The sequence below is a fragment of the Trachypithecus francoisi genome, unplaced genomic scaffold (genome assembly GCF_009764315.1).
Source record: "Trachypithecus francoisi isolate TF-2019V2 unplaced genomic scaffold, Tfra_2.0 Lachesis_group15, whole genome shotgun sequence".
Taxonomy (NCBI): domain Eukaryota; kingdom Metazoa; phylum Chordata; class Mammalia; order Primates; family Cercopithecidae; genus Trachypithecus; species Trachypithecus francoisi.
Window position 1 is genome coordinate 57,967,217 of NW_022681460.1, and position 18,547 is coordinate 57,985,763.

At 40.0% G+C, this 18,547-nt stretch overlaps 1 protein-coding gene across 9 annotated transcripts in view; it reads right to left on the reverse strand.

Annotated features, from left to right (window-relative positions):
* Window positions 1-18,547, reverse strand: part of ARID1B (AT-rich interaction domain 1B) — a 442,707-nt gene that overhangs the window by 313,357 nt on the left and 110,803 nt on the right. For all 9 annotated transcript variants that reach the window (XM_033234961.1, XM_033234967.1, XM_033234968.1 and 6 more), the window contains exon 3: window positions 1,825-1,974. In XM_033234961.1, the coding sequence (XP_033090852.1) occupies window positions 1,825-1,974 (150 nt within the window). The remainder of the gene's footprint in view (window positions 1-1,824; window positions 1,975-18,547) is intronic.

Below are 18,547 nucleotides of genomic sequence, written 5' to 3' on the forward strand. Positions count from 1 at the left end.
CATGACAAAACACTCTGGGTCTACAGATATGTTCAATAAGGCTCTGAAAGCCCCTTGAAAAAGGTTATAACTTCATCAAAACTCCAGATACCAGCCTCTCTCATCTAAAAAGAAATTATATTAAAGTGTTTTAAAATTTTCATATACTTTAATAAAAGACTTGACCAGGTAACTATGAAATGATGTACATTCCTACTGCTACAAACCCCATATGTTACCACATTTTTTTTTTGCAACAGAGTCTTGCTCTGTTGCAAGGCTGGTGTGCAGTGGAGCGATCCCGGCTCACTGCAACCTCTGCCTCCCGGGTTCAAGCTTTTAAAAACATGTATGTGAAAACAAGACTGTACTGGGTCTCAAATCCTAGCTGTTGTTTTAACATGTTTTGCTTAGAGTCATAAACTCTGTTCAGAATTCTCTGGTAAGTCACATGGAAGTAGACTCCAAAAAACCCAAGAAAATATTTAAGAAACCAGCCAAATTGATTAAAATTAAGCTCCATAAATTTATTTATATTGCTTAATATCCACGATCTATTCAAGCCACAAAAGAAGTCCTTCAAAGAGGAAAAAGTCGGTGCTACGTGTCCATCTTCTCTTTGCTACCTCACCACACAAAAGAGAAGGAAGAAAGTATTAAAATGGAAAACTATATATATGTGTGTGTGTGTGTGTGTGTGTGTGTGTGTGTGTGTGTGTGTATATATATATATATATATACTTTTTTTTTTTTTTTTTTTTTGAGACAGTCTCGCTTAGTCGCCCAGGCTGGAGTGCAGTGGCGCAATCTCGGCTCACTGCAAGCTCCACCTCCTGGGTTCACGCCATTCTCCAGCCTCAGCCTGCCGAGTAGCTGGGACTACAGGCACTCACAACCATGCCTGGCTAATTTTTTGTATTTTTAGCAAAGACAGGGTTTCACCGTGTTAGCCAGGATGGTCTCGATCTCCTGACCTCGTGATCCACCCGCCTCCAGCCTCCCAAAGTGCTGGGATTATAGGCATGAGCCACCGCGCCCAGTCAGAAAATTTTATTTTGATGCTTATGATTGGATGTGCTATGAACATTTTATCTGGATTCAGAGTAAGAGTCCCTCACTCACTACTCCTTTTCACGTCACTCATGAGTGACAGTCTCTAAAACATAAGGAAACTGAATCATTTTATCAAATAACATATATACTATTTTTCTACAAATTCTGTAAACTGAAATATATAACCCAATAACCTAAAAGAGTATTTAATGAGACTAATTTAAACTAGAAACTGCTTGACATATTTAAAGTACATGATTCCAATTAGTATTTTAATATATTGCAACTGAAGTGAATATCTACTTATAAGCCAGTTTAAAGAGAATAACACAGTCAAAGGCAACAATGTTTTCACACAGTAACACTTACCATTAAAACAAAACAAAACAAAACAAAGGTCAAGATAAAAATACCATGCATGTACCAACTAGAAGGATTAAATAATTGATAAAATCCTTCTCCTGAATAAGCCTTAACAAAGTGGCAGAGTGCTTTCTTGAAAGGTTCAGAACACAAATGACAGGGAACAAGTAATGACTGATACTTTCTACTGCCACTAACCAATAATGCAAACAGCTATTAAACCAGTCATTCTTCTCACCCTCCAATCTCAGAAGGGGAAAAGACAGAGGGAGAGATGGAGTTAGATTAGGTTATAGCTGTGCATTTTCTCAAAACTAATTTTTTTTCCACTGAGAATATAATTTTTAATAAAGGACAGGAAGATGTTTCAGAACCGGGTCTGCCTTGGTGGAGAAAACAGGGCCCTGCGGGCCAGTGCGCTATGCTCACCTGCTGCGGCTGGTACCTCTGCTGGGACTGGGACGGCAGATACTGCGCCTGGGGTGGGAGGTGCGGGGGCTGTGGCTGCTGGCTGTAATATGGCTGTTGGCCCTGTTGGCAGTAACCACTCACACCTTGCTGTCCATACTGAGGAGGCATCTGTCAAAAAGTCAAGCAAAGCAAATGAGAAAGTCAAAATGTACAATTAAATGAAATTGAATATGGTTTTAATTTGGCAACATGAAGGGGGTTCTCTGCTAAGCAACTAAACTCAATATTTGTAATCCTCTCTTCATTAGACAAATTGACATGCTGCTTTCTATTCACATACTATCAATGAAGCCAAAAGGCAATCTGACTTTGCCTTTAAAAACCATCATATTCTATCAGACAGAAACTATTGAATAATACCATAAAGACGGAGTAGGGAGGAAGTGCTAAATACTGAGACTAAAAAATAGCCTCTACTAAGAAAGAGAAGCATGATATGAAATCCATTCCCACGTAACAGTGAAAATTAAAATGAACTCAAACAGTCCAGGTTAACTCAGTAATACTTTATAGGAGGCTTGTGGTTGGGATGCTTTATTATGGTATATGTTTGTTGCTAAGTTCAGAATAAAAAAGTGAGAATATACCAACTGCCTTTACAGCACATATATACCAGTTAAATTATCAATTTTATTTACTATTTTTGCTAAGGATGGCATTTTCTTAGTTGATAAAACAGGTAACAATGTAAAGCAAGGCGTACAACAGTGTAAATACCAGAGGTATAGAGACAAAAATGGCCTCAACCAATCTTCTCCATCTCTAATTTACATCAGCCTAAAAATGCCTGAAAGCATTGTTTAGAGGAAAATCCTTCCTCATGCAATAAATATACCATGGATAGTATTTTTGAATTTTTTTAAATGAGAAATCTATTGCCTTTTTCTGTAATTTCAAGAGAGAGCAGGAAAGGAAAAGAAAAACAAGATATCAGGACAGCAAAATGCACTCTAGAGATACGAATGGCAAAGTCATTTTGTTTCATACCACAATACGGCCCATTGGAGAACTTCAAGAACTGGAGCCCCATAAGCAGACACACTTAACAAATTAATGATGAGCACCAGATACACACCTAAAACCCAACTCCACTATAGAAATGCTGAATGAGGAAACAGATGAAATGGTAAAGGATGAAAAGAGAAAAACATTTAGCCTCTCAGAAAAATCAGCACAGTAATTCCTAACACATACAGTGGGGTAACAGGGGGAAAAAATGAAAAAGTTAAAGTTCCTATATTTCTTTAAATCCAGTCCAGATTATTTTCAAGATCTACCAAAGAGGATGAGAATAAATGTGACCACAATGTCTCACAGTGCCTCTCATCACACAGAGCCTAAGTTGTTGGAGCAGAAAAGTCTGCATTGAAAGCCATTTAACAGCACAGTTGAATTTTTTGCTTTTATTTATTTTACAGCTTGATATCTCATAATGAATGTATGTCCCTGCCATAAGCCAAGCCAACGAATTTCCATAAAATACAACTCCACATGCTAGAATACCATATACCACTACAACACACATCCTTCCGTTCAACACCCATATGTTTGATTTGATATCTAATACTATATTTCACACAAGCATCTTTGCAGTTTGATTTAAAGCAGTTAGGATAACACTTCTGCCAGTGTTAAAATGACTGTAAAGCTCAGTCAACACAGCCAGCAACTCCCCTATGAATTGCGCTTTAATATGTTGACTTTCTGGTTACAGAAACCCTCACACACAATATGGAAGTGTTGTTTGGGGAGGGGGGCGCTGTTTTCTAAGCAAGACAACAACAGGACAGATTGCAGGAACCTACTAACACTAGAGCAGCCACAAGCTGACTAGAATTTTTTACTACCTAGTCCAGCTCCAGGAAGTTTGGGTGCAGGGTGTGGGGCAAGGAGGAGGACAGGTGGGCACAGTGGAAATCTTCAATGGAGCACCCACCTACAGAACTGAGCAAACTGAGACCTGGGTGCCCCCAAATATGCTCCTCCACAATTAAAACCAATGTGCTCTCCTTTCAGACACATGGCTCATTCATCCATTTAGGACCAACTTCACTGGCACCCACCTTCTGTGAGCATGGGCTGAGGAAATTTGGAACAGCACAGAGGGGCTCTCCCTGAGACCTGGGGCCCAGTGCCAACCAACTGGACCCGGTCAGCTGTCCTTCAATGGGAGCCGTGACGGGACAGATTGCTCAACTCTAGTTTACCCAAAGAATCTTTGGGTTCGAAATACATGGACTCTAAGTCCAATTCACTTTGCACGTGAGTTGTGTGAATATGGTCAATCACGTGACTCTGCCTTACATCTCCAACTGCCTTCCTAAGTCATGTGGATGCCCTGCCCAGTCCCACCTGGAAGTCTATACAGGTGCCATTAAGACTTATTAAACTAGAAGTTGTAGTGCTGTCTGTAAAATATTAATTATTTCCTAAATGTTACCTCTAAAAACCAGTTTCTCAATTAGAATACCCCAGCTGACTGAAGCTGAAGTCTAACTCTTTTTTGTTTGCTTGCTTGTTTGTTTTTTTAAGACAGAATTTTGCTCTTGTTGCCCAGGCTGGAGTGCAATGGAGCGATCTCAGCTCACTACAACCTCTGCCTTTCGAGTTCAAGCAATTCTCCTGCCTCAACTTCCCGAGTGGCTGGGATTACAGTCATGCACCACCATGCCCGGCTAATTTTATATTTTTAGTAGAGACAGGGTTTCTCCATGCTGGTCAGGCTGGTCTCGAACTCCCAACCTCAGGTGATCTGCCCATGTCAGCCTCCCAAAGTGCTGGGATTACAGATGTGAGTCACCACACCCGGCCTAAAATCTAACTCTTTAATGATCATTATTGTTTGTGTGTTAATGCACTCAGATGCAAGGCTTTGAAAGATCTAATATATACTGTTCAGACTTCTGAAACTAAATAGCATTATGAAACACAAATCAACAGGCTGCCCCACAAGACACAGAAGGCCCCAGAGCCTTCTGCTGGATGCTGCAGACAACAGCTCCTCTGATTTCTGGTGTCTGGGTGGCTGTCCCTCTCCTCAAAGGCCATCAGAGCATGCCAGCACTGCTCACCACTCAAGCTCAATCCCCACCCGAACCCAGTTAGGCTTCTAATGTGCTGAGGACCAAGACACCCACACACGCTGCCCACACAATGAGGGCCCAAAGGACCAATCCGTGAGGAAAGCACTTGAGCTTCACTGTCCCAAGCTTTGCAAATCCTATTCTGATTGCTGAGAGTTTCTAAATCGTTTAGTTCTTAACCATACGCAGGATAACTAAGATAACCAGACGGTTGCATGCAAGTGACATGCAACCAACAGTTACTGAGTGCCAGCCGGCACAGAGCTGGGGACACAGAGCACTGGTAGCTGAGGCAGCCCTCCCTCCCCAGTCTAACCCTAACCATGGTCATTCTCCTGCCTTGAACAACCTGATCTTATCACAGGGGAGACTGATTTAGTTATGTACTAAAACCCTTAACTACGTGTTCACGTTTTTGCTGTCTGTCCTCATCACTAGAATATAAGCTCCTGGAAGAGGATCTGAGCGTCAACAAATACTATTGAATGGTAAGTAAGTACTGTTCAATGATTACTAAAGCAAGCTATTATTATATGAAAAATTTTAACAAATCAAGGAACACATTATAATATGGAGATCTCTTGACTACCCAAATCTGACACACGTGTTCAGCTTCATCTACAGCCACTGAACGGTACACTAACAATAGCACGGTGTCCTTGGACAAAAACCGCTAGCCCACAGAAGTCCTGACTGTCCAGCGCATGCTTTGCCTTGAACACAGTTCTAACAATACATATATATTTTGAACCTGCAAAACTGAACTAAATGGAGATCTCAAAAAAAATGCCTCGGATCAGAACGTTTCCATTTGTTATTTAAAAATAAGAATCTGGTGGGGCACGGTGGCTAAAGCTTATAATCCCAGCACTTTGGGAGGCCAGGGTAGGCAGATCACCTGAGGTCAGGAGTTCCAAACCAGCCTGGGCAACATGGCGAAACTCCGTCTCTACTAAAAATACAAAAATTAGCCAGGCATGGTGGCGCACAACTGTAATCCCAGCTACTAGGGAGGCTGAGGCAGGAAAATCGCTTGAACCTGGGAGGTGGAGGTCACAGTGAGTCGAGATCGCTCCAGTGCACTCCAGCCTGGGCGACAGAGCAAGACTCTGTCACAAATAAGAAGAAGAAGAAAAGAAGAAAAAGAATTTGTTTCACTCATTTCTAAATAAAGACCTTTAAGACATGAACACACACAACAACAAAAAATTTATAGCTAAAAATGATTCACTTAAATATTTATTTTAGAAAATTAACCTAATAGTCAGGAGATCGAGACCATCCTGGCTAACACGGTGAAACCCCGTCTCTACTAAAAAAAATACAAAAAAACTAGCAGGGCGAGGTGGCGGGCGCCTGTAGTCCCAGCTACTCGGGAGGCTGAGGCAGGAGAATGGCGTAAACCCGGGAGGTGGAGCTTGCAGTGAGCCGAGATCCGGCCACTGCACTCCAGCCTGGGCGACGACTCCGTCTCCAAAAAAAAAAAAAAAAAAAAGAAAATTAACCCAATAAAGAACACAAGTACTACCTTCCACATTTCTGTATCATGTTGGATATGCAGGGTCAGGACTCATTTTTCATTTCACCATACCCTGAACTTTTTGCTCATCCTCCAAAATTAATGAAATGACCAAAGGTTACCCTCTCCCCTTTTTTCCTTCTAAAGAAGTTTGTTTTTGTTTTGTTTGAGATAGAGTCTCACTCTGTTGCCAGGCTGGAGTGCAGTGGCGTGATCTCAGTTCACTGCAACCTTTGCCTCCCGGGTTCAAGTGATTCTCCTGCCTCAGCCTCCCAAGTAGCTGGGACTATAGGCACCCGCCCTCATGCCCATGCCCAGGTAATTTTTGTATTTTTAGTAGAGACAGGGTTTCACCATGTAGGCCAGGATGGTATCAATCTCTTGACTTCGTAATCCGCCCACCTCAGCCTCCCAAAGTGCTGAGATTACAGGTGAGAGCTGCCGCGTACATTGTTTTTTTTAATTAATTAATTTATTATTATTATTATTATTATTATTACTATTGAGACGGAGTTTTGTTCTTGTTGTCCAGGCTGGAGTGCAGTTGTGTGATCTTGGCTCACTGCAACCTCTGCCTCTCGGATTCAGGCAGTTCTCCTGTCTCAGCCTCCCAAGTAGCTGGGATTGCAGGTGCGTGACACCACGCCTAGCTAATTTATGTATTGTTAGCAGAGACAGGTTTCATCATATGGGTCAGGCTGGTCTCGAACTCCTGACCTCAGGTGATCCACCTGCCTTGGCCTCCCAAAATGGTGGGATTAGAGGCATGAGCTACTGCGCCCAGCCTAAAGAAGTTTTAGAGAGCAGTTTCCTACTAGGTTTAAAGGTACACTGACCCCACGACCCGGCCATGTACCTTGTAAGTATACACCCATGAAACACGCATGTTCCAGGAAGGATATTCAATGCAGTCCTGTCTACTACAATTGACAGAAGAGGACAAAATCTAACTCTAGGACAGGTGGTAAAGTGGAAAAGTTAACTTTGCTATAGGCACACAATTAAATGTATACAGGAGTAAAAAGGAAGGAGTAAGACATCACACATCAAAATGGTTCAAAACTAAAAAATACAATGTTGAGTTTAAAAAGAAAGCAACAAAAAGTTAATGCAGTATCATACCATTTGTATAAAATTTTAATACATAAGATATTAGTGTATACTGTTTATAAACACACATATAGCAAAAGTATAGAAACATGCATTGAAAAGGATTGGGGATGATGGGGCGTGGCTTCAGCCGTGCTTTGCTCCTTTACAAAAATAAAGATGTGAAGCAAATTGGGTAAAATGTTATTTTTATACCTGTATATAATTTTATATACATATATTTATATATATGTATACACACACACCTGTATATACTTTATGTGTAATTACACAAGTGTGTCTGTTATATTTGCTTCTGTAATTTTCTATAAGCCTAAATTATTTCACAATTTTCCACTTTTACAATAAAGATTTTGCCTCCACCCCAGTCGACCTCCTCCCAAAAAGAGGTGGCCCTGGGAAGCTTAAGCATTCACACAAGGCAGGAGGGGACACCCCAGGAGGTGTCCTTCTGAGAAAAGCGAGCTCAAAGGCCAAGTCCCTGACTACAAGACCAGATGCTCCAATCACTCCCAGGCCTTTCACCTAGGACGCTCCAGGCCATGGCTCTTCTGAGTTCTGGTGTCTGAGTGGCTGTTCCTCTCCTCACAAGCCATCAGGGCATTCAGGACAGAACTAGGAGGAAGCCTTCATTATGGTCTCCTCCCAAGGGAAAGAAGTGTCCTGTAGGTTGGTGAATCTCTAACAGATAGAACTTTACGCCAGCATTTCCCTAAGGGTCACTAATTTCCCTATGGGTCCTGCAAGGTACACTAATTCTATAGAATATCACACAGAAATGAGTTCTGTAATTTAAAAAAGTTTTTAAAATAAATATACTATAAAAAGAAAACATACCATATCATCACACTAAAGGACATGTGAAATCCTTAAAAAGTCTGGAAACCTGTCCACCTTTACATCCAAGATTTCTCCAACTCATTAGACCACTGAACACTACGACACCACTGGACTGTCCACTGCACAGGACAGGCCTTTGCTGGTTTAGTTCATCACTGTATTCAGCACGCCTGTCCGGTACTAAGAGCTCGGTGAATGTCTGTTGACTGAACTTCCTGAAATCACACACCATAGTCAATGGAAACGTTAAGAGCTGCTGCCTTGCACTAAATGAATCCAGTCCAGTTCTATCTCTTGGAAAGCACAGAAAAACACTGGAACAGATATTAGAACCTCCTCGATGTGAGCTTTGAAGTTATGATACTAAAACACCCCCCAGTTTCTATCATGGATCTGGTGCCTCTGAATATCTCAATCTACTTAGGTTGTCAGTTTGTTGCTCCTTTTGGAGGAAGACAATCTATGAACAAAAGAAATACTTGGCATTGTCCTAAACTTATCAGAGACACATTCAAGGTGGTGAAAACTCCCCGCTACTGAATTCTAACATGCTACTTTTTTGCTATGTAATAGAATGAGTACCTTTCTCCTTGTCTTCAATGTCTAAAGACTTCAATTTTTAATTGTGCTAAAATATACACAAAATTGACCATTTTAACCATTTTAAGTACACAGCTCAATGATGTATAAGTACATTCACACTGTTGGCCAACCATCACCACCATCCTTTTCCAGGATTTCATCATCCAAAACGGAAACTGCGCCCTGGAAATAACAACTCCACATTCTGTTCCCCACCCCAACCCCCGGCAAGCACTATTATACTTTCTGACTCTATGAATTTGGTTAGTCTTGCTATCTCACATAGGCAGAATCACACAATATTAGTTCCTCTGTGTCTGACTTATTTTGTGTCTGAGTTAGCATAATGTATTCAAGGTTCATCCATGTTGTGGATGTATCATGTTTCATTTTGTTTTAAGGCTACGGAATGTATACAGCATAACTGTTTATCCACTCACCCACGGATAAACACTGGGCTGTTTTCAACTTTGGGGTAATGTGAAAAATGTTGCTCTGAATAGGGGTTTACAGATAACTGGTCGAATCGTTTTTACGTCTTGGGGTACATTCCCAGAAGTGGGATTGCTGGAGTATACGGTAATTCTCTGTTTAATTTTTTGAGAACTATCATAGTGTTTCTCACAGTGGCTACACCATTTTACACTCCCACCAACATGACATAAGGGTTCCAATTTCTCCATATCCTTGACAACATTTGGTATTTTCTGGATTTTTCTTAATATTAAGTATCAGCTGTACTAATACTGGGGGTGAAGTGATAACATACTCATTGTGAAATATGAAATTTCTCTGATCATCAGTGCTATTGAGTATCTTTTCGTGTGCTTATTGGCCATGTATGTATCTTCTTTGGAAAAATGTTTATTCAAGTCCTTTGCCATTTTTTTAAATTGGGTTATTTGTTTTGTTGTTGATAGGAGTGTTTTATATAGATATTAATCCCTTATCAGATACATGATTTGCAAATATTTTCTCCTGTTCTGTGGGTTATACCTTTTCACTCTTATCCTTTGATGCTCAGAAGTTTTTTTTTTTTTTTTTTTTGAGACAGAGTCTCGCTCTGTCGCCCAGGCTGGAGTGCAGTGGCCGGATCTCTCCCGGGTTTACGCCATTCTCCTGCCTCAGCCTCCCGAGTAGCTGGGACTACAGGCGCCCACCACCTCGCCCGGCTAGTTTTTTGTATTTTTTAGTAGAGACAGGGTTTCACTGTGTTAGCCAGGATGGTCTCGATCTCCTGACCTCGTGATCCGCCCGTCTCCGCCTCCCAAAGTGCTGGGATTACAGGCTTGAGCCACCGCGCCCGGCGATGCTCAAAAGATTTTAAAACTTTGAAGTACTCCAGTTTGTCCTTTCTTTTGTTGCCTATGCTTTTGGTGTCATATCCAAGGAATAATTACCAAATCCAGTGCCAAACTTTTCCCCTGTTTTAAGAGTTTTTTATAGCCGGGCACAGTGGCTCATGCCTGTAAACCTAGCTCTTTGGGAGGCCGAGGCAGGTGGATCCTTTGAGGTCAGGAATTCAAGACCAGCTTGGCCAATGTGGTGAAAATACAAAAATCAGCCAGGTGTGGTGGTGAGTGCCTGTGATCCCAGCTGCTCGGGAGGCCGAGGCAGGAGAATCACATGAACCCGGGAGGCGGAGGTTGCAGTGAGCCGAGATCGCACCATTGCACTCCAGCCTGGGTGACAGAGCAAGACTTCGTCTCAAAAAGAAAAAAAAAAGAGTTTTATAGCTTTAAGCTCTTACACACTTAGGTGTATGATAGATTATTAGTTAATTTTTATATATAGTATAAGGTAAAGTGTCCAATTTTATTCTTTTGAAAGACTTATTGTTTTTATTCTACACAATTTTCACATCAGCTTTGGGTCTTTTTGTTTTAAGATGTACGGGTTGGTATTTACACATCCATTAAGAACTATTTTCTGAAAAGAACTACAGTAAATGTATACATTCATAACACACTGTATGGTCTGTCTGCATGAAATTCAAAATCAGGCAAAATCAACTTATTGTGACAGAAATTGTAACAATGATTGTGGGATATGGGGTCCGGCTGGAAAGAGACATGAGAGAATTTTCTAGAAGTGATGGAAATACTCTAATTAGGATGATGGTATCCTAGATGTACATAATTGTCAAAACTCACTGAACTGTATGTTTAAGATTTAGGCATTTTAATGGATATAAATAATAGCTTTAAAATATTGGTGGAATATGTATATATACTTAATACAGAAGTCTAAACTGTTCACCTCCATTTTTATCATTCTGTAACACACATTTTAACACATTTATGCTTAAATCATCCTTGCCTTTAGACCTAGATGTAAATTTTGGTTCATAATTAATGACTGCTCCTAGATGCTTATCAGTGAGTTTTTATGTTTTCATTTTACATAATCCAAAATATTACAGAGCAACAGGGCAAACTGAAATGATCATGGTGAATATACAAAGTAAAATATGTAAGGTAAGTCACAATATGTATAGAAACAATATTCCTTTAACCCAAAATTCTACTTTTGGGAATTTATCTTAAGAAAAAGTATGAGGCCGGGTGTGGTGGCTCACACCTGTCACTTTGGGAGGCCGTGGCAGCCGGATCACAAGGTCAAGAAATAGAGACCATCCTGGCCAACATGGTGAAACCCCGTCTCTACTAAAAATACAAAAAAAAAAAAAAAAAAAAATTAGCTGGGCACGGTGGCACACACCTGCAGTCCAGCTACTCAGGAGGCTAAGGCAGGAGGATTGCTTGAACTGGGGAGGCAGAGGTTGCAGTGAGCCAAGATCACGCCACTGCACTCCAGGCTGGGGGACAGTGCGAGACTCTGTCTCAAAAAAAAAGAAAGAAAGAAAAGAAAAGAAAAAGTATGAAACAAGTATGCAAAGACACGTGTATATCAAGGAGTTTACTGCAGCTCCACTCAAAAATAGGGCAACAGCCTAAATGTTTAAATGTCCATCAATAACGAATTAGATTGAGAGGAAAAAAAAAAAAAGCAGAGGTGAGGTTTCAATAAAATACTCTAGAGCCATTGAAAATAACAATTATCATTTTACATTAATAACAAAAAGTTCTGTCCTTATATTATTGAGGTGAGGTTTAAAGATAGCAGGCTACAAAATCATATGTAGTATAATGTTATTTTTGAATGTGAAAATCTGTGTGTGGTATAAAGAATTAACAGCCTCAAAGAATATATACCAAAATCACTCCCTAAACCAACTCTGTTTTTCATGAATCTAGAACAAAATGAAATTTATTTAGGATTATTTATTGCTGCTGTCTTTCTAAGAGTTATCAAAAAGTATATTATAACAATTTATCTTAAACAGAAGAAAGCTCCTTAATTTTTATGTGTTTGTTTTTCATCACAGATTTGAACCCCTCCAGGTAAATTCTACAAAATGGGAAAGCAAAAAGCAGAAGAAAAATCTTAAGTCCACAACAGCTCCATTCACATGTGGCAAATCCTGTTGGCTCCTGATTTCATAGGAAGATCAAACACCATTTTTCATGCATAAGAGACCGACTGAAAATTCCCCACAGCAAGGAATTCAGATGCTAAGCTGATGCGTGGTTGAACCAATTGCATGAGGAAATTTTATTATGTCAACATGTCCAGTCAAAAATAATGTGCTAGAAGGTAATAAAGTTTACAAGGTCAAGATCTTACAACTGCTCGACATTCCACAGTCCCAAATGAGACTTCTGAACAACTTAGGTGCCTTTTTTTCCCCCACTTTCTTATTTTAAGAAGAAAAATAAATCTTGTCCTTAGTCTTGTCTAAGGAAAAAACAAACAACAACAACAAAAAAAAACTCCACAATTTCCTGAAATTCATCTTTCATCCTTGAAAAATGAGAAATAGTCAACAAATGTATATTGAGCACTTACTGTATGCACGGTACACTAAAGCTAAGTTCCTTCCAATTTTATCTGGCTTCTCTTGACTAACAGGAAAAAGACGACTCAGGATGAGAAAGAAGTTAGCAAAGTATACAAAAGGGTCAAGCAGTATCTCACACTGCAGAATGGGCTACCTGACCACCCTCACTCACAAGCTGAGTTCATGGCTCTCACGTTGCTCTGAAGTCCATTGTGTTCTGGTCTGGGCCCTGGTTCCTTCCTAACAGGTAACTTCTGGGCCATAAACACTGCCAGTTTTTAACAGGCTTTCTGAAACCAGCACATCTGGGATAATTTAACCCTCCCCACTAGCTTAGAAATTTTAAAAAATTCATATGGTAAAACAGATTTACCTTTTCTGATTTGGGAAACATTGAAAAGTTCTCATTTTTATCAGTAACAAGTCTTTTGCTGTGACAAATTTTTTATAAAACTTAAAAGGGTACACGATAGAAGATTATAAAGACATACACATACAATCCCTCTTGGATTTCTTTACAATTACTAGTTGCCTACAAAATCTCACTGCTTATTGTAAGTTCAGCTGCTCTATATTTAGTAAATCACAGCCTCAGTGAATAGCAGGTCCGACCAATGTTCTGCAGAGTGAACATTCCATATAGCTGTGGGAACTAAATGCCTCTCGTGTAGTGCCTCTCGTGACCTCAATTTCCAGAAGTCAGGGATATGTCCTGAGCAGCCTTTATTTCCTCTTAATAACCAGTATGAATCTATTATCCATGAATTTATTTATACACTTCTTAAATTAATTTATATTTCCAGTTCAGGCTATCTCTTTAGGGTAACAAGCTCTGCCACGTTATTATCCACTTTGCAAAGTGGCACATCCTTTAGTTTGCATGAAATTAACTCCTTCAAGCTTCAAGGAGTGTTGCCTAACTCTTGTACATAGAATTTGATTAACAAACGTATGATCAACCAATGCAAGTCAATTATATCAGCCCAAAGCCTTTTTTCTTTTTTAACTATATCAAAAATTCCTTGCCAACTACTGTCCATGCCACTCTGTCCCTTGATTCTTTTCCTTGCCCTATCTAAACTGCTGTCACCCCGTTCGCCTTTATTGTGAAACAGCAGCTAGAATAGCACAAACGATCCCAAAGGCACAGCAAGCACAGCTGTACACAAGAGTGAGATCACTTTTCGAGGTGCCTGTAAAAAGAAATCTCTGGTATACACATTTTGTATTCTCCTCTCCCACCGAACTACAGATGTTTTCACCTTTCTTTCCAGGTCAGCCAATTAGAGGAGATTTTATTTAAGTATTCATAAAATGCAGGCATTCACTGGCAGTAAAATGCTTCCTCTCATTTACAACCAGTGTTGAACTAAAGTCTTACTGTACACAAAATTAACACACAAGTGTATAATTGTAGTTTTATGCTCAAGTGCCCTAATTACACACTTTAAAACACTTTCTTCCTGAGGATCCAATCGAGGGCATTCGATATCACAGATCTATAAAGTCTACAGTGTATTTTTTGACAAAACAGAAGAGTAACAGGAAAAAATTCGCAGCTTCTGAGAGAAGAGCATGTGTTTAATACAAGGGATGACAAATTTTATTCTAAAATAGCTTTAAAAAAAACAGCATATTTCCAGTGTATACAAACTTGGTATGGTAGGAGGGTTGCCTAAGAGTTAAATAATTCATACTGCCTATTCTTGAAGAAAACAGAGCTGGCATTTTAAAATGTGGTCTTTCCTAAACTGTCACAGCAGTGAAAAATTCACCTATAAGCTTGTGTGCCTTATTGATATAACAATATAAAACAGGAAAGAATTTTTCACGGTAAAAAGCCACACTCACTTTTAATGTGGAAGCTTTGACACCTAGGGTACCAATATTTGCATTTAAAAATAAAATTTAAAAATTAGTGTTTTCCTTACCAAATATACCGTCATTTTTAAATGAGAGAATTATAACTATGGAAGTGCATCAACATGACTTCATAAAACTCTATTCCTAGGAAGGTCACAGGATCCGCGGACACAAACGAAGGGCTCAGAAGGCAATCTACAGTAACGAATGGGTCAATTCTACTCACAGAAGCAACACTTTCCTAGAAAAAGCTGAAGGAAAATAAAAAGGCTGGAGCTGCCTTGTCTCACAGGGATTTGCTTGTTTCCATCCCAAAACGCTGCCCCAGGAAAGCGCGCACGTGGTATCATTTATTTAGTAATGAGTACATCTCACTACAAAGCAATTTGGATTTTCCCTCTTTCTTGTTATATTATTGCCGAAACTGTAACTGGTAATTTTGAATCCGTGAAGGTACTCTTTGAGTTGTTTCCATTGTTTTTAATGCAAAAGGATTGCAAAATCAAAAGTCAAAACAGTCTAATAGTACTTCACACACATGTTGGAACAGCAGGGTTTTCTAATAAGACTTTAAAATAAGTGTCAGGCTACAGTATGTTCGTGTTTCTAAAAACCACCCACTTGGTCCACAAGCTCACGGTGAGGACACCATTTACTACACTGTAAAACAGAAAACACTCGGGAAGCAGAAGTGATGGGAATTACAGAGGAGCTTTTTGCTTATCTGCCCTTCTGGCCAGAGATTTCTATTTTTATAAAGCACAAAAAGAGGAGCCAAGAGCTTTACCACTTTCCTATATAAACCCAGCTGCCAAAATGAATGTGCCAAAGGGGAATTTCAGAAAATTTTAAAGAGATAACCTTTGCTGAGGCTGCAATGTCAACTTTGTAACTGCATGACTGGAACATGTGCAGTGAATCCTTGATTGAAAAGAGACTGTTCTCTTTGAGATAACTATGGGGTGGGGGCAGGGTACAGAAAATAGGATTTACCAGAAGAGGACTAGAATTTTAAAAGAGTCAACAAACAGACAAGCAACTGGCATCTTCCAGTTTGGAAGGGGAGCCTTGTAGGCAAACAGGAGGAGCAAGACCATGCACGGCAGGCCACTTTCTACCCTGAAGACTGGATACTTGCATGATAAATGCATATAAATTACTCATTCGTGTGTGGGTTTTAAATACAGCCTTTGAAATTGTTTCTTCTTTTTTTTCAAACGAAAGAATTGGGGGTGAGGTGAGATTATGCGGTTGCATTGTTACCACGTGTTAAAAGCCCTCTCTGACGGTGAGGGAGGGTGGGTGCTCCACAGCCCTTCTATATCCTTTTGCTCTTCTGGCCCCCCTCAAAATGATTTTTGTAACTAAGCTGATGAAAATAAAAGAAAATGCCAAGCCCCTCAAAAACAAAAATTCCAAAAACTGCATCAATTTAAAGCATCATCCTTTAAAAAGATACAGTCTAAGTGTTCCATGAAGATACTTCTCAGGGAGAAAATTTCCTCATTAATCTACCTTTAAAAAGATACAGTCTAAGTGTTCCATGAAGATACTTCTCAGGGAGAAAATTTCCTCATTAATCTATCTACCCCTAAATTTAAATGATGTACATGGTGAAAAACACAGCAATGGAGAAAAGTAATAGCAATGGTAATCATGCAAGAGTCCAACTTCTCCACAGACTGTCCAAGACCCAACTTGGCTCTTAAATTTCTTCCTCTGAGACTTTGGGAATCGTGTTGACTGCAAAATCCATGAACAGACAGTCCTGTGGGAAGAGCCAGCACTGGTACATTACTGGCACCCACTGCTCTCCTGAGATGGGGCTGCACACTGACACAGACTGAGACGAGGCTGCACACTAACACAGACAGGGAGGAGGCTGGGGGGTTTGTCCCTATTACCTAGGACAGGACAGGCTTCAAATGAGCATGAGTCTTCTGTCTCTTTCCTGAGTTTCAGAATGTTCTCATAACAAATGAAGAGTTTATAAATAAATAAATCTTTCTACATTAGAAGATGCTGCTACCACCAGCCCACCATTTCACAAAGCAATGATTCCTCCCCTGAATTCCGCGTGCAAAGGTAGGGTTAGTGGAGCACAAAAGCATATCAGTGGTTCAAAAACTGACTCCTTGCAGCTTGTTCCCTGGATCATAGTTTGAGTTGGGGTAAAGGGAAGGGATGAAGAGATGCTCAAAAATATATCCAGGACACAGTCCACATATTGCTGGATCAATGAGCTGTTGCTTTCAATAAAAAAAAAATGTATCAATTCCCTCCCTCTTTGGAAGGCTCAGCACAGTTACACATTATCAAGAACTACTTTATTTTATTAAAAACACTTCTAGAACTGGAAAAGACTTTGAAAGGCCACTGGTTCAACTCTGTCCTTTTTATGGTCAAGAGCTAGGAAACCTGCACCATTTCACCCAGTAGTCACAAACGGAAGTGCCCATTCCACTCTCCCACAAGGCTCAGTCATTAAATGGAAGTGAAAGGTGGAGGAAGCAAACAGCCACTCAGACTGGGACAAGAGAGGCAAGGACACTTTGGAGGCCATGCTGTGTCCCAGGAGAGCAGTACGGGGTCAGGCACGGGGAGCCCAGAGGATACAAGAGAGCTGGCAGGGGTGGGAAAAGAAGCTGGACAGAGGAAAGAAGCCTGCAAAGCACAAACATTTCTTTAAAAACTAAAAACTAAACCTAAAAAAGTTTTAAAAACTAAAATTGTTAGCCAGGCATGGTGACAGGTGCCTGGAATCCCAGCTACTTCAGAGGCCGAGGCAAGAGAATCGCTTAAACCCAGGAGGCAGAGATTGCAGTGAGCCGAGATCACACCATTGCACTCCAGCCTGGGCGATAAGAACAAAACTCAAAACAAACAAACAAGAACAACCACACTAAAACTGTAAAATCTGTGTAGTTGAGATTAATTTAGGAAGTATCCGTAGAATGTCCCTTATCTGAAATGCTCGGGATCAGAAGTGTCTTGGACTTCAAGCTTTTTCAAACTTTGAGATATCTGCATTACATAATTGCTGGTTGAGCATCTCTAACCCAAAAATCCAAACCCTTAGATGCTCCAATAAGCATCTCCTCTGAGCATCTCATCAGTACTCAAAAAGTTTAGGATTTTGGCGCGTTTCTAATTTCGGATTTTCAGATGAGGGATACTCAACCTGTACGATATTAGCATACAAAATTTCTACCAACACAGACACTGTAAGTTCTAGGCACAAGTGGGAAGGGGAGACTTCATTGTGAGTCATTTAGCACATAAACTTAACTTACATGATAAACTTGTGATACCAGGCAATAAACAAGAACTCCATTTTAAAGCTGTAGGGATATGAAGAAATGATGCTTTGGATAAAGTATCAAAGTCCTTGAAATATCAACATATTTCAAAGTAAATGTTTATATAAAAAGACGATAATTCAGTTATTTCCCTTGAGAAAAACAATCTGCAACTTTTAAAATTTCATCAGGTGGAAAATGTAACAAGTAGTCCTAAAAGATTGGTCAGAAAAAAATATAGGAGGTTGACATTTTAAAATCAGTAACAGAAAGACACCCGGGCCAGGCAGGAGAAAGGGAAGAGGACTTACGGAACGTAGAATTTTCAGCACATTAAATGTCTCACTTCTTTCCATTGCCTCCTCGTTTTATATTTACAAACCATTAAAATTAGGCATCCTAAACTATACATTTTGAAAATCAATAAATAATCATGATACTTACCCTCCTCAAACCAATACTTCAACATGGATATATTCTGATT